We start from the raw sequence: 19,858 nt of genomic DNA, 5'->3' as shown, positions 1-19,858 counted from the left end.
GGACGGTCCGCTTGGCCACTCATGCTTCTGTTCTCCAGGTGGGAATGGGATGCTTTTATGACTGGCACTTGGCTCTTCTAGAGCCAGCCCTGAGGTACGCCTGGAAGGGGGAAGCCATATGTGGAAAAGACGCAGATTTTGAGGCCTTTCCCACCAGAACTTCAAAGCCCTTTGGACTTTAGGCTCCCCTCCCCCATTCTCATGGGCACAATGGTTGAGCACCTTCCTTTGCAGGGGGCGGGGCGGGGGGGAGGCGCATCCAGGGAGTCTTTGAGGCCAGGCAGCCAGATGGGCATCTGAGCCCCAGGATGCCTACCCCCACGGGTAGGTTCTGAAGCGCAGGGGGAGGGGGGCTGAAGGGGAGCGGCAGCCAGGACCCTTGGGCTGCTAACCTGGTGACCAAAGATACTGATCCCTAGTAGCGAACCAGTGTCACAAGACCCTGTATCACATCGGCTGTCAGCCCAGAAAGTAGCTCCAGAACATGGGGGCGCCTGACCCTGGGCATCCTGTCTTAAGAATGTGGAGCAGGTGGAGAGGGGTTTGAACTGAAGACGTGCAGGCTCCCAGTTCAATGACAGCACCTCTCTGAGCTCCCCCTCTGTGATTGCCTCCCAAGAGATGAAGGGCTAAGGGCTTCTGGTCCAACCATTCATAGACTGCCCCGCCCATGTTTGCTGGGGGTGGTGAGTTTAGCCTTCTGAACTCCAAGGATAGTCCCCATGGATGCCCGGGGGTGGGGATATAAGAACTGGGTTTGAATTTAGGCACTGAATTTGAGGCCAGTCACATACCTGGCTAGAGGCAGGCACAGTGAAAAAGTCTGGTTTAAAAAAAAAAAAAAAAGGCTGGTGGGTGGAGTCCTGAGGCCAGAAGCATTGCTGTCAACACCCCTGGGGTCGGGGGTGGGACTAAGGGGTCAGAGATCTAGGCCAGGCAGCCCCTGGCAAAGTTTCTAGGATTCTGTGGACACTTCTCTGAGGAGGGAGTAGGTGCAATGAGCATCTGGCTGCGACTCACCTTTTCACTGTTGCTGCCGCAAGCCCTGGGGCAGCCCTCATGGCCTGCTGCGGTGGCCCTGGCCCTGCGCTGGCTCCTGGGAGACTGGATCTTCTGTGTGCTGCTTGGCCTGGCCATGCTGGCACAGCCCTGGCTCTACACCTGGATGCCCCACTGGCTGAGTCTGGCAGCCGCAGCGCTCACGCTGGCTCTGGTGCCTCCACGGCCACCCCCAGGGCTGCGCTGGCTGCCTGCGGATATGGCCTATATCGTCAGGATCCTCCACCTGGGCCTGGTGGTCAGATCGCGCATGAGACGCCACCCGCCTGACACCTTTGTGGATACCTTCGAGCGACGAGCACGAGCACAGCCGGGCCACACACCCTTGGTGTGGAAGGGGCCAGGGGGCCGCTCAGTCACCTTCAGGGAGCTGGACGAGAGGGCATGCCAGGCAGTGTGGGCCCTGAAGGCTGAACTGGGCGGCCTCACAGACTTGCTTGGTGGGGAGTCGGCTGCCCTCCTGGTGCTGGAGTCCCAGACCATTCCGGCCTTGGGTTTGTGGCTGGGGCTGGCCAAGCTGGGCTGCCCGGTAGCTTGGATCAATCCGCATGGCCGGGGAGCACCCCTGCTGCACTCCGTGCTGAGCTCTGGGGCTCGGCTGCTGGTGGTGGACCCAGGTGAGGACCCCAGAGGCTAGCAGAGGACATACATGGAGGACTGCTGTTCAGAGGGTCCTGATGAGGGAGCTGGGCAAGGAGCTCCTTGCTTCCTACCTACCCTCACAGGCAATTAGAGTCAAAACTTAATTGCTAGAAAGTAATTTTGGGGTTACCAGAGGTTATTTTTTTAAAGATTAATTAATTAATTAATTAATTAATTATTTAGGGGTGCCTCTGTGGCTCAGTTGGTTAAGCCTCTGCCTTCGGCTCAGGTCATGATCCCAGAGTCCTGGGATTGAGCCCCGCATTGGGCTCTCTGCTCAGTGGAGAGCCTGCTTCGCCTTCTGCCCCTCCCCCTGCTTGTGCTCTCTGTCAAATAAATCTTTCTTATTTTTTTTTTAAAGATTTTATTTATTTATTTGTCAGAGAGAGAGAGGGAGAGAGAGCGAGCACAGGCAGACAGAATAGCAGGCAGAGGCAGAGGGAGAAGCAGGCTCCCTGACGAGCAAGGAGCCCGATGCGGGACTCGATCCCAGGACGCTGGGATCATGACCTGAGCCGAAGGCAGCTGCTTAACCAACTGAGCCACCCAGGCGTCCCAAATAAATCTTTCTTAAAAAAGATTTATTTATTTTAGAAAGAGTGAACGGGGGAGGGGCAGAGGAAGAGAGAGAGAGAATCCTTGAGCTGACTCCCCGCTGAGTGCAGAGCCCATGCAGTGCTCTCAGGTTCCAATCCAAGGACATTGAGACCACGACCTGAGCTAAAACCAAGAGCTGGCTCCGCATAACCGCCTGAGACCCCCAGGCACCGTGTTTCAATCCTTTTTGCCAAAAAATACTAATTATGGGGCTCTTTACAGAAGAATGTGTAAGTTTTTCTCTGCCAGCTGCTTCCCGTTTTGCTCGCAGTAGGCTCTTCTCCCCTATACTTGGGTCTCAGGTCTCCCCTCCTGACTTCATCTATGGGCTTTTACCCAATTTCTCTTCTGACCCATCCCTGCAGAACTCCGGGAGAACCTGGAAGAGGTCCTTCCCAAGCTGCAGGCAGAGAAGATCCGATGCTTCTACCTCAGCCAGTCCTCCCCAACACCAGGAGTGGGGGCTCTGGGGGCTGCTCTCGATGTTGCACCCACCGACCGGGTGCCCACTGACCTACGTGCTTGGATCACACCACAAAGTCCTGCCCTGTTTATCTACACCTCTGGGACCACTGGTGAGGGTGCCCAGCAACCCTAGCCCTGACCTCTGAACCCTAACACTGCCCTAACCCCAAGCTTGACATGTGCCTCAAACTTGACCTCTGAAATCCATCCTACCCTTTGATTGAGACACCTGGCCTGAACTCTGACCCCCAATGTGTTTTGACTGGTCAGTGCCAGAATCCTGCCTCTGCCCAGTAAACAGCCACTGAAACCCTAACCGAGCTTTGGAATTTACCCTCTGAGCCCCAAATCCAATTTTTCTTCCCTGAGCCCACCCACAAATTCCCATACTTGACCACTCTCTAAGAGCCTCAAGCCCCTCACTGCAGACCTGACCACGGTGACCCACTTCTACCAGCCGTCCTCTCACCACCCACCCTTCCCACTCCATTCCCCAGGGCTCCCAAAGCCGGCCATTGTCACGCATGCGCGACTGCTGCAGATGTGCAAGATGCTGTCCCTGGCTGGGATCACAGCTGATGACGTGGTCTACACAGTCTTGCCTCTGTACCACGTGATGGGGTTTATCCTTGGGGTCCTCGGCTGCCTGGAGCTCGGTAAGCCCTTTTCTGAAGACCCCTCCAATCCATGGGACCTCCAGACTCAATGTCAGGTGGTACTTTCAGGGTAACAAGGCCCCACACGTTACCCAGCACCGAAGTTTTTACCCTTGACAAGGGACATACAGCAGCAGGCCCCAAGGCTACTTGGGCAGAGACTTGGTCACTTAGACAGTCCCTAATGGTCTTGCTGTTGTCAGAAGGAGACAGGCTGATAGGAGTGTTGAGATCGTCAGTGATGGTTAGGAGTGCACCAAGCATTCCACTGGGCTTTCTTCCTGGACACCTGACAAGCAATTCTGACTGGGAACTCTCCAGTATTTTCTTTTTGAGTTTTTATAAAAAAAAGTTTTGAAACACGTACAAATTTATAAATAGTTCTACGTGAATCCTCATGTGCCCACCACCCAGCTTCAGCCACCACCAGCACTTTGCTTTCAAACATACACAGTAAAAGTAGAGAAAAGAGTTTGATGTCTCACATATCCTCACCAACCCTTGACAATTGTTAACATGTTGCCAATCTTTCTTCATGTTTTCCTCTATTTCTTAATTATTTTAGAACAAATCCTAGACACTGTATCTTTTTGTTTGTAAGTTTTCAGTATGTATCTCTAACATGTAAGGACTTAAGAACTGTCACCGTAGTGATATCACATCTGACAAGATTAACAGTAACTCTAATATCATCTGATGCACAGGTCACGTTCAGATTCCCCCAATGACACGTCTGTTTTACAACTGAAGTCCCCTCACTGCACCTGCTTGTTTGTTCTCTGCTCCTCTTTCTCCTGTATTTCTGGTCAAACTGGAAACTTCCTCTAGAGATGTTAGATTGAAGTCAATTATCGATGGCAAGAACCTTGGTGGAATCCCGTGTACTTCCTAATACATTACACAGAAGGCAGCTCGTAACTGTTACCCTACCTTAGAGAGGCTGAGATGAACAGGGGAGCTGTTACGGGTGTATCTGTGTATGTATGTATGTACAGCTGACACGGTTACATTAGCTTCATTCAGGTGTACTATGTAGCAATTAGAGAAATCTATACTGGTGGGGGGGCTTTAATTGGAAAACTCCCTATCAACCTTCCCCCGGTGGTTTTTCCAGCTCTTGAAGACCTTTCCTGAATCAGGCATTTCATTACAGGTTGCAAAGTTGTCACTTTCAAGAGCAGCATCCATTTTCACACAGAAGGCACTATATTTTACTTCCCTGCCAAAAATACAGCCTCAAAGAAGGCACACACTTGCTACCTCCCCAGGCACACGAGCAGTTGTCCCTTTGGGTGCCAGGATGATAACATTTAGCTTGCACGGTTTTGTTCAGGATTAGGGTTGAGGTAGGGAGAGTGCCTTCCACAAAGCCAGCTGCAAAGAAGGTGAGCAGCTAAGAAAGGATCACCTTCCTGGAGTGATAAGTAGTGGCCTGTAAAATTTATTAATCCATGTGTCCATCCTCCGAAACATCCTTCCACCATCTACTAACTCATCCATCTAACGTACCTCCTCATCCAACACCCATCCATCTGTGCCACCACCTATCCATCTGCCCACCCATCCCCCCCACCTATCTGTCTGCCCAGCTAGACATTCATAAAACATTTATCATAATCACTGATTAACATTCATAGCCCTTATTTTGCAGTGCTCACTTTGTACCAAGTATTGAGCTTAGTATGCATCCTGAAGACAGAATTCAAACCCATGCCCACCTACGCTCTTCTACGCTGGGTCAGGGACACACAGGGACACACAGTTGAGCTCCAAATCCTGTGCTTCAGAGGGCCACAGTTAGCTTATCACAGTGGCATGGAAGCATGATGTAAAACCCTTTCCTCTCCCCACTCAGGAGCAACTTGTGTCCTGGCCCCCAAGTTCTCTGCTTCCCGCTTCTGGGACGACTGTCGTCAGCACAGTGTGACTGTGATCCTGTATGTGGGCGAGGTCCTGCGGTACCTGTGTAACACTCCACAGGTGAGGGGCTGAGATTAGGGCTCCATGGCGAACACCTCAGGTGTGATCCTAGACGTCATCTCAGGTAAAGGTTTCAGAGAGATTCAGGTACAGGACTCAAGCAAGATCCCTTAGGTAAAACACCTCAGGCAACAGCCACAGATAATGCAGCCCACACCATCATAGCTCCTGTGATGATCAGCAGTGCTGCTTTGGGCAGGTGACTTCACCTCTCTCAGTCTCAGTGTCCTCATTTGGAAATCGAGGATAGTAACTCAAAGGGGGTATTTGTAAGAATAAAACACATATAAAGTGCCTAGAACAAAAGGTGGCTCGGGGTAAACTCACTAGATGTAAACTTACACAGCAATAAGATATGGATCCCAGGTAAAATGCTTCAGGTAACTAAGTACCTCCAGGTAAGGCCCCCAGGTGTCTCCCTTCAAGTCACTCCCCGGTTTACCTCCAGGTAAGGGCTCCTAAGTAACCCCCCCAGGTAACCTACCTCCAGGTAAAAGTTCCAGGTACTATCCCTATATAAGATCCCAGATATTTCCCCTAGGTAAGCCCTGGATAAGGCCTCCAGTCACCCCTAGGTAAGCCTTTTAGGTAACTGCCCCCCCAGGGAACCTCTGCAGGTAACCCTCCGAGTACAGACTCCACGTAACTACTCTCAAGTAAGAATCTTTGGTAGACTACTAGGTATAGATGCCCCGGCCCCCATCACCTCCCAGGTAAGTCCTCAGGTAAGGACCCAAGAGATAGCCTTCATAGGTAAGGGTCCTAGGGCACATTCCTCCTCACCCTTCTTGGGATGTCCCTACAGCGACCAGAGGACCGGACACATACAGTCCGCTTGGCAATGGGCAATGGACTCCGGGCAGATGTGTGGAAGTCCTTCCAGCAGCGCTTTGGCCCTATTCGGATCTTGGAAAGCTATGGCTCCACGGAAGGCAACATTGGCTTCGTCAACTATCCAGGGCGCTGTGGGGCCCTGGGCAAGATGAGCTGCTTGCTTCGAGTGAGTGGGTTGGGTGGGACAGTGGCCCTGATGGAGGCTGAGCCCACAGGACCTCTACTGACACTTCCCCACCCCCCCACTCAGATGCTGTCCCCCTTTGAGCTTGTACAGTTCGACACAGAGGCCGAAGAGCCTGTCAGGGACAATCGGGGATTCTGTGTCCCTGTGAGGCCAGGTACGTTCCCTGGTTGTGGGAAGGGCGGGGGCCATCTACTCCTTGGCTGGAACAAGCTTTGAGGTCAGTGTCCAGTGGTGGTGTCTACTGCCCTCACCTGTGTGACCACTGCTTGGGCCCCTCTGTCTCTCAGCTACTCAGCTCTGCCTGGCTCCTCTGCCTCAGTCCCTTGCTCTTCTGGGTCTCTGGGGGTTCATCTGTGGAAGTCATGTCCTCCCAGACATCAGTCTCTGGTCCAGTACTTTCTCCTAGGGTCTTCTCTCCTGGTGCCATACGTGGTCTTGACCATATCTTTCTTCCTACCGCCGTCTGTCTCTGTCCCTTGTCCTTCCCTTGTTATCCTATTTCTAGTGAGCTCCCCAATGTCTCCTGTCTCCCCCCCAACTTTCTCTCCAGGCCTCCCTCTGTCTCCTCTCTGGCAGGCTCTCGGGGATGAAGAGTCTACCACGGCTGGGAACCTCCGGCCGGGGTCTGGTGGGCTGTGCGGTTCCTGGCCAGGGTTAAGGCCCTAATTCCAACTCCTACCCCCAGGGGAAGCAGGGCTTCTGCTGACCCAGGTCTCGGGCCACCAACCTTTCGTGGGCTACCGCGGGGCGCGAGAGCTGTCGGAACGCAAGCTGGTGCGGGATGTGCGGCGCAGGGGCGACGTCTACTTCAACACCGGCGACGTGCTGGCCATGGACGGAGAAGGCTTCCTTTACTTTCGCGACCGCCTGGGAGACACCTTCCGGTCGGGGTCCCGGGCGGGACTGCGAGGGCGGGTGGCCAGGACTTCCGGGTCCTTCGGAGGAGCCAGGCTGAGAGGGCGGGACTTCCGGGCCCGAGGGGCGTGGCTCCCGACCACCCCCGGCCCTCGGGGGGCGTGGCTCCCTGATCCCCAGGGACGCGGAGCGGGGCAGAACCAGCTCCCAGATGCCGCAGGAGGAGGAGCTTGGTGGGCAAGAGGGCGCTTCGGCTTTGCCAGGGCTGCTGTCTCTAGCACTGGTCCAACCCCACAGATGGAAAGGGGAGAACGTGTCCACGCGGGAGGTGGAGAGCGTTCTGTCGCTCGTGGACTTCCTGCAGGAGGTGAACGTCTACGGCGTGTCGGTGCCAGGTGCGGAGGGCTTGCCTCCTTTTAAACCGCCAAAAACCGCCAACAGCTTTGTGGGCGGAGGGGTGTTATCCAGACTTCACGGGGGGGGGGCCTGCTGGAGCAGAGCCAGTGAGCAGAGAAGGGCCAAGTGAGAGGGTCAGCCATGGGCGCTATGAGGTGGGTGACGCCGGAATGACTGGTATGTTCCCCAGGTTGTGAGGGCAAGGTGGGCATGGCTGCTGTGCGGCTGGTCCCCGGCCAGACCTTCGATGGTGAGAGGATGTACCAGCATGTCCACACTTGGCTCCCTGCCTATGCTGCACCCCATTTCATCCGCATCCAGGTGAGCTCTGGGTGGCAGAAGCAGGTGGAAGTGAGGTCTTGGCCAGGGGCTCACAGTCGGGTTATGCTTACTGCCCCTGCAGGACACCCTGGCGATCACAAGCACATTCAAACTGGTGAAAACCCGTTTGGCACGCGAGGGCTTCAATGTAGGCATCATTGCTGACCCCTTGTTCGTGTTGGACAACCAGGCCAAGGCCTTCCGGCCCCTGACGCCAGACATGTACCAGGCTGTGTGCAATGGAACTTGGAGACTCTGATCATTTAGCCAGTCCAGAGGACATCTGAAGTGGTAGCGCCCAGTGCTGACTACCACTCCCATTTGCAGGGTCACCTCCCCCCACCCAAACCTGCTGAGGGTCATCATGAATCCTAGCCTGGCCAGAGAGTGAGATGATGCTAGGCCCAGTAGCAGAGTGAGCATGAACTTGGATGTGTACACAGATGTCTACTACAGATGTAGGGGCCAAGGGCAGGCGGGCCACTTCAGCAAAAAGGTTGTGTTAAAAGCAATAAAAACCTAGGAGATTCAGGGATGCCTGGGTGCAGAGGGTTAAAGCCTCTGTCTTCGTCTCAGGTCATGATCCTGGGGTCCTGGGATCGAGCCCCGCATCGGGCTCTCTGCTCAGCAGCGAGCCTGCTTCCCCCCCTCTCTCTCTGCCTGCCTCTCTGCCTACTTGTGATCTCTGTCAAGTAAATAAATAAAATCTTGAAAAAAAACAACAAAAAAAAAAACCCTAACAGATTCAGAAGCTCTTTATCTCCCCCACAGATAACTACGTTGTGACAGGGAGGAACCTAGCAAGGCCTCTTTGGTCAAATTCCTGTGTCCTCTTGTTTCTGAATGGTCCAAAGACCACTGGTTTACCAAGTATTTACTCTTTCGTCTTCCTTTAAGTTGCATTCTTTCCTACTGAATTCTGGGACCTCGATACCTTTCTCAGTTCAGTATGACATGTATACCTCATTTTGCCTGTCTTTGGAATTTTATGGCTATATGTATTCCACATACGTACCAATTTAATTTGGTTTTCTCCTGTTAACATGTCTCATGTCCATCTGATTCTTAGTCAAGCCAGAAAGTCCTGGAACAACAGAAGAAATTCTTCCTCCCCAACAGTGGATGGAGATACAGGCAAGGACTTCAGGGCCTAGTGCACTCCAGAGATCTTACTTCAGGGTTCCCACCACCTACCATCACCCTGCCAAGGAACTTGGCAAGTCTCAAGGAAAACCTCTCTCTAGGCAATGCCACCAGTGTGGGAGGAGCCAGCAGCCTCAGAGTCATTCCAGGGTTGAGACATAAGGCTCACTCTAACTGTAGATCTTTTTGTGGCCTCTGATGGGCTGACTTCCAGGCTGACAGATGTGGTATGGTCTGGGGGGTGTTAGAAGTGCTATCATGGTGATACGACAATGACCTCGGGCTAAGCCCAGAAGGATGAGCAACAAGTAACTGGGAAAAGAGTGTCCTTGGCAGAGTGCACCTGCAAAAGCCCTGACGCAAGTCCTGTGGGGAGGGGTGTGGAGCAGATCAAGCCCTCTGGAAGATGAAATCAATGTCCTAGGGGCCAAAAGAGCCCACTGGGCACTGTGTGTACTGTAAGCAGGATCATGTTTTTGCTGGTTTCAGAAAAGTGTAGTACATACACTATCTCGGGGGCTTTAAACGTTAGTTGATCATTACCCAACTACATAGTCTGTGGGCCAAGGAAAAGTGAGTGCCAAAGCCTTGGGAAGTATAGTCCTCAATGTCTCAAGAACCAAAAATGCTTCTTTGGGAATTAGGATAAATACAGATAGGAATTTCAGGGCACTGAACCCCTGGGAAGTGCAATCCACCCCATGTCAAGGGCTTTAGGTGCTGCCTAAATGTGGATGTGGGCGGAAGGGAGATCTGCAGGGTGTGTTTAGTGCTGGGGAAGGGGACAGGCATAGCTGACGACACTGCAGGGGGGGGACAGGATGGGTGTGGCCTTCACTGAGTGGGAAGCAGGATGGAGCACATACACATGGCCAGACACTTGTTCAGATAGCATTGGTATTGCCAAGACCCCGGAAAACACAGGTCTCCTGTGAATGCACTGCCTCCTTGAGCACCCATGTGCCATTAGGAGAGGGTTCTACCCTTAGGCATCTGCCATTGTGGGAGGAGGCTGTGGCCTGTGCAGACCCCAGGAAAGCCCCTGCTTCCCTAAAAGATGGTGCCAAGCTCTGTCCCTCCCTTCCATTTGTGTCTGAGTCAGCAGCACTGATGTATCAGTCACCTGTTTGTGGGCATCGCTGTGGGCACAGTACTTCAGCACATGCACAGCTGGTGTAAGTGTCCACGCTGCTGCCAGTGGATGTACCAGTGAGTGCCCAGGCTGGAGGCAGAAGCCGTACAGTAATTTGAACTGGGTAGATTTGATACGTAAAGCTATTAACTATAGGGGCACATGCGTGGCTCAGACAGTTGAGCATCTGGCTCTTGATATTAGCTCAGGTCATGATCTTAGGGCTGTGAGATGAAGCCCCGCATCTGACTTCGTGCTCAGCCAAGAAGATTTAGAAATATTTTTTTTTTTTAATTAACTATAAGGATGCCTGGGTGGCTCAGTCAGTTAAGCATCTGCCTTTGGCTCTGGTCATGATCCCAGGATCCTGGGATCGAGTCCCACATCAGGCTCCCTGCTCAGCGGGGAGCCTGCTTCTCCCTCTGCCTGCTGCTCCCCCTGCTTGTGTGCTCTCTAACAAATAAAATCTTAAAAATAAGTTATACAGTTATTAACTATAACAGAGAACTAACTCTTAAAATTCTTCAGCTGAGAGAATGCCCAATGTAAGAATAAATTTTCAAGTGGGAGCCCTCCTCAAGGTTGGAGTTCAGATGATGTGGGGGAAGATGTGTTTGCAACACACCAGGAGGCAGAGAGATTCTCTGGGTTGCCCAAGCCAAGCCAATAACACCTTGATGTGGTGGTGGGCCAAAGCGATAAGCAGGAGTGCAGATGACTTAAGGTGCCACTGCAGGTACAAGGCCTACAGCATGAGGTATCTGCTGGGAGAGGCACTGGGAAGCCGCTTGCTAGCAGGGTACCTTGGGGTGCATGGTATCCGTATCAGGAGGGCTGTGGTGAGGTGGCGACTGGGCCAGGCCAAGGCTCTGAGCTTGCCAAAAGGAGGCCTGCTTTGGGCAGAGTCTCCACATGTACCACTGCTGTGGTGGCAGGAAGAAGAGAAACAACTTGTGGTTCCCTCCAGTGCCCTCTACGACTGACCAAGCTCAACAACGTGCTGACTGTGGAGGAAAACTGGCTGCAGGGCCCAGCCCACCACAGCGGACGGGCACTGGTATGAAGCAGAGAGGCGATACACTGGTAACTACAGTGGGCTTGGGCTGTTTTCTGATCTTTTTTTTTTTTTAAGATTTTATTTATATATTTGACAGAGGGAGAGAGATCACAAGTAGGCAGAGAGGCAGGCACAGAGAGAAGAAGGGAAGCAGGCTCCCTGCTGAGCAGAGAGCCCGATGCGGGACTCGATCCCAGGACCCTGAGATGATGACCCGAGCCAAAGGCAGAGGTTTAACCCACTGAGCCACCCAGGCGCCCCTGTTTTCTGATCTTTTTGCTTTCACAGATAGTTGCTCTGTTTCAATAGCTGTCTTTTGGTGCTCATAAGCATTCATATATATTTTTTTAAAGATTGTATTTATTTGCATGAGAGACAGAGAGATGGGGTGAGCGGGAGGAGGGAGAAGGACAAGCAGACTCTGTGCTGGGCATGGAGCCGGACTCGGGGCTTGACCTCACAACCCTGAGATCATGACCTGAGCCAAAACAAGAATTCATTTGTGGGGTGCATAGCCAGGAGTGGAACTGCTGAGTAAGAGTATACATAGGTTCAGCTGTAGTACATAGAGGCAAGTTTTCCAAAGTCATTGTTTTTTTCAATTCTTATTAATACTTTTATTGAAAAACACTATCACTATTTTATTCCATACCCCATTCATCCCTGGATGCAGGCCAGTTTTGTATTTTAGCCACGAGGAGCACCCGTTAACAATACGTGATTGCATTACGTTTTCTGTGTGCTACTTAAAAAATTGCCACAAATTTAGTGGCTTAAAACAACATCCATTGATTAGCTCACCGTTCTGCAGGTCAGAAGTCTGGGAGGCACTGGCTGGGTTGTCTGCTCAGAGTATCACAAAGCTGAAATACATTGGCTGGGGAGGCTCTTATCTGAAGACCTGGGAGTTATCTACTTCCACACCCGTTCAAGTTGTTGGCAGATTGCAAAGCCTTGTGGTAGGACTGAGGTCTCTATTTCTTTGCCAGCTGTCAGCCAGGGTTTGTTCTGAACTTCCAGAGGTCACAGTGGGACTCCCTCTATCTTACAAGCCAGTAGTGGTGAATCAAATCCTTCTCAGGCTTCGATTTTTTTTTTTTAAGATTTTATTTTATTTGAGATGGTGGTGAGGGGGGCAAGGTGGAGAGTGGCAGAGGGAGAAGCAGACTCCACTGAGCAGGGAGCCCAATGCAGGACTCGATCCCAGGACCCTGGGATCATGACCAGAGCCGAAGGCAGATGCTTAACTGATTGAGCCACCCAGGTGCCCCATGCTTCGAGTCCTTTGGACTTTCTTTCCTGTCACAAGCCAGAGAAAACTCCATGCTTTAAAAGGGTTCACGTGGGGCGACTAAGCCTGGGTGGCTTAGTCATTCAGTGGCACTGCCAATATTCTGACCCGTGGAAAGCAAATATCAGGATTCTTATGCAGAAACTTTCCATTATGAAAGTGAAATTTCTAAAAAATCTCAAACGTGGACGGGCACTAGTTTTCCATCTGCCTGCAAACAGAGGCAAGGCATATTCTCCTGGACCATCTGCATCTTCTACACCGAGACATCGGGCCCGGAAGCTTCAGGAAGGGTGGAAAGGGGCAGTTTCTGAGCAGCCGCCTGGGGCCACTGAGGTCCCAGGGGTAGGGAGAGTCCTTGGCCTGTCAGCCTGCATTGGGTCAAAGCTGGGGTCTCAGAGCCAGGAAGTCACCAGGCTTGGGCAGCAGATTCTAACTCGGGCCTCACGGGATGGTGGAAGGAGGAGCAGCTTCTTTCCACTTACGCCCAGGTGGCTGTTTTGGGGAGACTGAACTGGGGCAGGGGAACCTCCTGGGAACTCTGATTCACCAGTGTCCTCTGCTGCCCCCAAGAATCACAGAGGCTGAGCAGCCCCAGGGAAAGCTGGAACCAGAGTGCCGGGAACTGTGTCCAGGCCCTGGAAGCTCCCAAGCCCGCAGGATGAGGACACCTCGGGCCCTTCATGGGGCTTCGGGTCGGTGGCTCTTCCTATGGATGACCAGCTGGGACTTCCAGTCAAAGCCACGGCCGCAGTCCCCACAGAGGTGGCGCCGCTGGCCCACGTGGCCCTTGCGGTGGATGACCAGCTGCGACTTCCAGCTGAAGCTGCGCCCACAGTCCTCACACGCATAGCTCCGAGGGCCTGGGAGCATGCGCCGGGGGGGCCGGGGTGTGCCCGGCTCCCGGGAAACCGGAGGCAGCTTCTGAGCACCCCCCATTCCCAGGGCCTGTGGACCCTGCCCATCCGCATGGGTCCGGTGGTGGATGACGAAGACTGATTTCCAGTCAAAGCCTCGGCCACACAGCTCACAGGTATAAGGCTTCCTTCGTGGGGCACCGGCCTCCAGCCTTGCTCCCAGCATTGCCCTGGCAGACACAGAGGCCCCAGACGGGCCCTCCCAGGTGACAGATCCCGGGCCCTGGGGTGGCTGGGCCTCTGGGCACTGGGGTGGACCCTCGCAGTGGCTCTCACTTTCATCTCCTGGGGGAAGGAGAGGTGGCAGTCCCAGTAGCCCAGTACCCTTGACATTGGCCCACCCTCTCCCATCAGGTGTGTGGGGGCGGACAAGCTCCCACCCCAGCAGAGAACAGGTGGTTCGGGTCACATGGAGAAGAACTCACCAGGGTGGAGGCTTCTTCGACCCTCTGTCCCCGTATGCAGTGCCCCAGGCTCCAACTCCACCCGTGCCTCCGGCTGGGGGGCTGGTATCCCTGCTGGGGTGAGGGGCAGTCAGGTAGCAGTCATAGCATGGGGGTGGGTGAGGGGCTCTTACATATTAGGGGCGGGGGTGGGGGCCCTGGTGGGTGACAGGGTGCCCTCAGGTAATGAGCAGGAACTCGGGTAAGCGCTGGGAGACATGCACAGGACAGGACTGGGCAGAGTACCCTGTGGTTAGAGCTATGCAGACACTGAAGGAGGGGTGATGGCTGGTCCTCACCCAGGGAGACCACCGTGCCATACTTCTCCAGCATTGCGTCCCAGTACAGTTCCTTCTGTGACGGGTCCAGTAGCCCCCACTCCTCCTGTGGGGATATGGCCCATCACCCTTGGTACCTGTCCACCCTCCAACCTCTGGCTCACCTGCAGTGCCCCTGCCCGTGTCCCCTGGTCATGACCTTACTCATTACCTGAAGTAGCGGGCAGGCTACCTAAGACTCTTTTGCTCGCTAAGGGTGAAGCTGAAAAGGGTGTGTGAAGGTTGGGAAATAGGGCAGAGAGGAGCTGTCCTTCAGCTCACTGAGGGGATGCTGCTAGCACCTGCTCCCCTCAGAAGCCCCATTCCATATTCTAGCCAGAGAGAGTAAAGCTGAGAACCCCTTAATGGGTTCTGGGAGAAGCTGAGGTGGGCACAGATATGACTGTCCCCACCTCCTTGCCTTGAACAGTGTGCTGCATTGAGAACAAAAGGCCTGGGGACCTAAGGGAATCCAGCCACCTCTCCCCAAGCCTCTGATTACAAAAGTAACAGAGATCCTCCTTGGGGGAGTTGCTGAGGGCTGTCAGCATTCCTGGATGTGGGGACCTAGCTTTGGGGAGGTTTAGTGCAGGAGAACTCACATTAGGAAGTGCAGCCAAGCATCTCCGTGCTCAGAGCGGGTGTGTGGGTGGGGTGGTGGGCTGGGTTCTGCCTGCTGCCAAAGGGTGAACTCTGGTGGTTGAAGCACCACCTTGTGGTGGACCCTTGTGGACTTTACCAGGGCATGCACACCCTGCCCCTGGCTTCTGCTCTCCTTGCCTCCCCAAATCTCATCATCTGGGGCTTTGCTGTGGGAAAAGTAATCCTGCCAGGCAAATGCCTGCAGGTCCAGGGACAGGGAGGAGGTAGCCCCACGAAGCCACAGCCAGAATGCTGCTGGCTGGAGCTCAGCGGCTTTGGAGGATGTGGCCTGCCCACCCAGCTGTCGGGCACTGTGCCATCAGACTGTGGAGAGAGCCTGGAGGAACTTTTCAGCCTCCAAGCACATCTCAACCAGCTCTTCCACTGGGAACGCTCCCCAGTGGAGTGGCTTAGGAGCAAAGCTGCTGGGAAAGGACAGGACTCCTGCTGTTCACACTCAGGACCCAAGCAACCAAACACTCCAGGTAGCCGGGGCCTCCCTGGGACTTCCACGCCCAGCTGGCTGCAGCCCAGGGCTGGCTGGCCGGCCTTCAAAGAAAGCCCCAGGAAAGAGGTGGCTGCAGGTTATTTCCTAGAGAAAGGCCACCTGTTGTGTGGAGGGGGAGGGGAAAGCAAAAGGGAAGGCCAAACTGTTGTGTGGTGCTCAGGCTTTCTTGCCAAGGTTCACCATCTTGACCCCTCCCCACGTGCCCATGAGGGTTCAAGTCCCCAAGTACCAGTTTAAGACTGCTAGGTTTTGGGGCGCCTAGGTGGCTCGGTCTTTAAGCGTCTGCCTTCCGCTCAAGTCAAGATCCCAGAGTCATGGATCGAGACCTGCATCAGGCTCCCTGCTCAGCAGAAAGCTAAACCTACTTCTCCCTCTCCCACTCCTCCTGTTCCTGTTCCCTCTCTCGCTGTCTCTCTGTCAAATAAATAAATAAAAATCTAAAACGAAAACAAAACAACAAAAAACTTACTTAAAAAAAAAAAAAAAGACTGCTAAGTGCTTCAAAATCCCTGATTTCTCTGTAAATGAAGAAACCAACCCTTACCAGTGTCAGTCGCTCTAAACCAGATTCTGTGGCCTAAGGCCCAAATTCTTCCCAGTTTTAGAGAGACCACCAGCCTGCCCCTGTCCCTGAGGATCTGCAGAAGGGACCCTGATACCAACTCCATTTCTGGGCAGCAAAGAGCACTAAAGCTGCTAGCCAAGAAGCCTGAAAAACTGACAGGGCAGAGTGGCCACCAAGGACACAGTCCTCCTTCTGGGTGCCTATACCTTCCACCTGGGGCTGCTTACCTGAATCCTGGGTGGGTGGAAGGACGTGGAGGCTGGTTCCCGGTGTCCAGGGTGCCCCTCATAGCACTGGGCTGGATTTGGGGGATTGGAAGATGCTAGAAAATGAGGCAGATGAGGGTTAGGGGCCGGTCATGTGAGCCATGGCAGGTGACCTGGTGTTGGTGCTGCAGCCTTGGCCTTCCTCTGCCAGGAGCCAGGAGGCTACTATGTGTGCCAGTCACATGGCAGGCAGCCTGCCAGTCCTTTCCTCCTGCCTCCTGGGGACCCAGCTCTGCAGTCCTTCCCGAGTCCTCATTCCATCTGGGGATATTCACCTTCCTTTCAGGAGCCCCCCAGACCTTGTGCAGCTCCCACTCTTACCCATCTCCTGCCCATCAGCATCTGGCTCCTCCTTCACACTGCAGCTAAGCTGGGCAGACCTCTCCATCTGGGTGTCCTGGGATCCCTCCCGAGAGGTGGCCCCGAGAAGCTCCACTGTCCCTGAAGGGTGGGATCTCCCCAGGGACTCCTCTGTCTTCTGTGCTGCTGGGAACACCACTTGCTTCAGGACACGGGCTGTGATCTGAGGGGAAAAGGAATGTCACAAGGGCTCTCGTGTGGCTCTGTCCCTCAGAGAAGCCAATGCTGGCCACACTCACCCAGCCCAGCAGCTGCCCAGGGTCATGCTGCAGGCCCTCAACCAGGGCTACAGCCTCCTCAGGGCTGCCTGGCCGCTGGCCCCGCACCCAGGCCTGGATCTCAGGGGGCAGTGTGCTCAGAAACTGCTCCAGCACCAGCAGCTCCAACATCTGCTCCTTGGAGCATGCCTCCGGCCGCAGCCACTGGCGACACAGCTCTCGAAGCCGGGCCAGGGCCTCACGGGGACCTGCCACCTCCTGGTAGCAGAATCCTCGGAAGCGCAGGCGTGCTGCCTCAGGCTCCTCCAGGATGGCCACGGCGTCGACAGAGGGCAGGCGTGGGGGGCCCAGTGGGGATGGCATTGTTGTATTGGGTGTCTTCTTGTAGCCAACAAGAGAGACCTGCAGGAAAGGAGGGGTCAGGGTGCGGGCTAAGAGGCCATGGTGAGGGTAGGGCAGACAGGCCCAGCCCAGGGGGCTGAGGCTGGTTGAAGAAGGGCTCTGGCCCAGGGATGCATGAGGCTGGGAAGGCTCGGTGGAGGGAGGGGTCACAGGAGCTGGCTGCCGAGGGAACTGAAGGCAGAAGGAAGCCTTGCGGTTGGACGCTCTGGAGGCAAGTTGTCCAATGGAGCTTCCAGGAAACTGCAGGAGACGATGAAGAGGAGGCGAAAGGAGTCACCGCGGTCTTCCAGGGTCTCACTCAGAAGCCGAGTAAAGTGACAGGCAGGAGGAGGAGGGGCAGGCAGCCAGGGACTGGGTGAGGCCATCACCACTGGTGAGGGGGAGCAGTGACGGTGGGAAGAGGCCTCAGCAGGACACGGGGCCATGCTGGGCTGTGGCGGAGTGTGTGTCCCCACGATCTCCAGATCTCCGGGACATGGGGACATGTTGACGGAAGTGGGGCCCCTGCGGGGCCGGCTAGAAGGAGGAGGGACGTCTGCGTCACGGGGCGAGCCAGAGGCTGTGTGGACTCCAACACACCGCGCTCGCTGACCCCAGGGGACTGGGAACGGCTCGCGTCGCCCGAAGCAAGCGTGTGACAATCACAACAAAGCAAAGCTACGAGGTGCATGGGGTCCTCAGCGGACACTGTGTCCCGGCCGTCAAGAGGGTCTGGGATGAACTAAGGCCACCTGGGGGGCCCGTCAGACCAGATAGGCATGGCCTGACCCCCCGGAGAACGGTCCCCAAAAGGGAGGGGTAAGAAGAGGTCCTGCCGAAGGAGGGGGAACGACGTTCCGGGTGGGAGGAAGGGCCCGGGCCGAGGTGGGAGGTGGGGCGCGCGGGGCGCGTTGGGCGGTAGGCGGGCGCTCCGAAGTGCGGGCAGAGCGGCACCGCCAGGTGCCCCCGGGATGCAAAGAGCCGCGGCCCGCCAGGCCCCGCCGGCGCTCACCTCCGCCGCGGCGCAGGCGCCAGAAAGCCGCCTCTGTGGAGGGGCTCCGCCCACCGCCCCCGCGCGTTGCCATGGCGACCCCGCCCCGGCCAACCACGCGCCTGCTCGGCAGGTCCCGCCCCCCCTTCGGACTACGTTTCCCGTGAGACTCAGCAAGCGAGGACGGGCGCGGCCTCGCCAGCGGATGCTCATTGCCAAAGGCCTCTCACAACTGAGAAGAGCTCTGTTCCTCTCAGAGAAATGCGAAGAGTCGCAGACTGTGGGAGCTCCCTCCCCGCTCTGGCGGCCGCTCTTCCTTTGCATCCGCGCCCTGGACTCACCAACGGCCGCGACGGACGGTACGTTAGACTCCTGCGCGTGCGCACAGTGGCTCCGGCGCCTATTGGCAAGCGGGGGCGGGGAGGAGCGTGACCTCACGGCGGTCCCGAGCTAGCGCCCCACCTAGGCCGCGTTCTAGTCGCGGAGCAGTCCTCTTGGTGACCGCTAGAGGACACCCGCCCCCTCCCTGTTTCCACGGCAACGGCCAGAGCGTCGCCGGGTCCTCCCGGGAAGCCGGAAGTGACTGCGGGAACTGTGCAGACTCGCCTCCAGGTGGTTCCCGGAGGAAGCAGGGGCCGACCTTATCTGTGGACTTTCTCCGCCAACCCCGGGAAGGACTCCAGCGGGGATGGTGCTGGGGTCCTTATTCGACCGCTGCTGGGTGCCCTGCGGACATCGAGAACAAGGACCAGGGTGGACACATATTTACAGAAGATACTGTCCCATGATTTATACTCTCAGAGTCTCAGACATGTCTTCAGATGTCAGTACTGCAAAGTGAGGGACGAAGGTTTTTGTCCAGCTTATGGGACGCCGCTAACCTTTTACATGGGGTACCAAAACGAGTAAGAGTACCTTCAGTTTATCTCAGTAGCCAAGAACCACACTGTGGGAAGGGGTGCTTTGCTTCCAGAAATCAAGTATTCAGTCCTAAATTGCATATGCCTGTTTTGATTTCTTGGGATACCTAGTAATCCCTAGCTGCTAGCACTCAGTGAAGAGCAGTGGTCATACACACGGGATGCTCTGAGCATCTGCATGGGTGGGGCCTGTCAACTCTTCCACGCCTCATCAGACTGAGCTGTTTTGGGTGGGGATGGGGGACTTAGATTGTTTCTCTGGAACTGTATGGATTCCCCAGAAATGTCTCTTCCACCATGGGGAGAGCTAGTGCTCTAATAGCTTTAGTAGCTGTCCCCCAGTCACCTTTGCTTTAGGTCCCTTCTCCCAGGGGGCTGCTGCTTTACAGGCCTTCTGGAGTTCTGCACTATAAGCCTGGTGGAACCTCTGCCCACTTCCCCCAGGGCCAAATCAATATTTAGCTTTCTCTAAATCAGAGATAGATCCCACATCTGCTTCTAGTTCCAGAATGCCATTGCTTCTAGTTTCACCATCCTCGTTCTTGTGGGTTCATATTTTTAAATACTCTCATCTCTGTAGCTCCAGTGGGTTTCTGAACCAAGTGAAATGCATGTGTTCACACCACTATCTTGCCCCAGAGAGCTCAAGGGCACTGTTACACTCAGCCTATTCAGGATTAAGGACTAGCCTAGAAAAGAAAAGAGAAAAGAAGAA

At 54.9% G+C, this 19,858-nt stretch overlaps 2 protein-coding genes across 7 annotated transcripts; one reads left to right on the top strand and one right to left on the bottom strand.

Moving 5' to 3' along the window:
• Positions 1-62: 62 nt before the first annotated feature.
• SLC27A5 (solute carrier family 27 member 5) lies at positions 63-8,591 on the top strand. Its single transcript, XM_047710747.1, has 10 exons — positions 63-1,676; positions 2,664-2,873; positions 3,261-3,419; positions 5,275-5,399; positions 6,205-6,399; positions 6,484-6,574; positions 7,106-7,304; positions 7,573-7,670; positions 7,862-7,992; positions 8,075-8,591. The coding sequence occupies exons 1-10, from the start codon at positions 998-1,000 to the stop codon at positions 8,249-8,251; spliced, it is 2,064 nt and encodes a 687-aa protein (XP_047566703.1). The 5' UTR covers positions 63-997; the 3' UTR covers positions 8,252-8,591.
• Positions 8,592-11,916: 3,325 nt separating this feature from the next.
• ZNF446 (zinc finger protein 446) lies at positions 11,917-18,931 on the bottom strand. 6 transcript variants are annotated; one of them, XM_047710763.1, is made up of 7 exons: positions 18,245-18,931; positions 16,873-17,253; positions 16,595-16,796; positions 16,235-16,329; positions 14,222-14,359; positions 13,958-14,047; positions 11,917-13,817 (listed from the first exon to the last, which is right to left on the bottom strand). In XM_047710763.1, the coding sequence occupies exons 1-7, from the start codon at positions 18,545-18,547 to the stop codon at positions 13,191-13,193; spliced, it is 1,836 nt and encodes a 611-aa protein (XP_047566719.1). In that variant the 5' UTR covers positions 18,548-18,931; the 3' UTR covers positions 11,917-13,190. The 6 variants fall into 6 exon arrangements, with proteins under 6 accessions (XP_047566719.1, XP_047566720.1, XP_047566715.1 ...); XM_047710764.1 differs by having other exon boundaries at positions 18,565-18,931; XM_047710759.1 differs by lacking the exon at positions 14,222-14,359 and having other exon boundaries at positions 13,958-14,050; positions 16,873-17,493.
• Between the last annotated feature and the right edge of the window lie 927 nt (positions 18,932-19,858).

The sequence above is a fragment of the Lutra lutra genome, chromosome 17 (genome assembly GCF_902655055.1).
Source record: "Lutra lutra chromosome 17, mLutLut1.2, whole genome shotgun sequence".
In the NCBI taxonomy this organism is placed as follows: domain Eukaryota; kingdom Metazoa; phylum Chordata; class Mammalia; order Carnivora; family Mustelidae; genus Lutra; species Lutra lutra.
This window is presented reverse-complemented; position numbering and strand designations above follow the sequence as displayed.

Excerpts from the sequence above, each read along its gene's own strand:
- ZNF446 (XM_047710759.1), bottom strand. The coding sequence starts at position 18,547 with ATGCAAAGGAAGAGCGGCCGCCAGAGCGGGGAGGGAGCTCCCACAGTC. Across the intron at positions 17,494-18,244 it reads GCGCCTGCGCCGCGGCGGAG|TTTCCTGGAAGCTCCATTGG; the intron begins GTGAGCGCCGGC and ends CGTCTCCTGCAG. Across the intron at positions 13,818-13,957 it reads TCGAAGAAGCCTCCACCCTG|GAGATGAAAGTGAGAGCCAC; the intron begins GTGAGTTCTTCT and ends TCCTTCCCCCAG.
- SLC27A5 (XM_047710747.1), top strand. The coding sequence starts at position 998 with ATGAGCATCTGGCTGCGACTCACCTTTTCACTGTTGCTGCCGCAAGCC. Across the intron at positions 2,874-3,260 it reads CTACACCTCTGGGACCACTG|GGCTCCCAAAGCCGGCCATT; the intron begins GTGAGGGTGCCC and ends TCCATTCCCCAG. Across the intron at positions 3,420-5,274 it reads CCTCGGCTGCCTGGAGCTCG|GAGCAACTTGTGTCCTGGCC; the intron begins GTAAGCCCTTTT and ends CTCCCCACTCAG.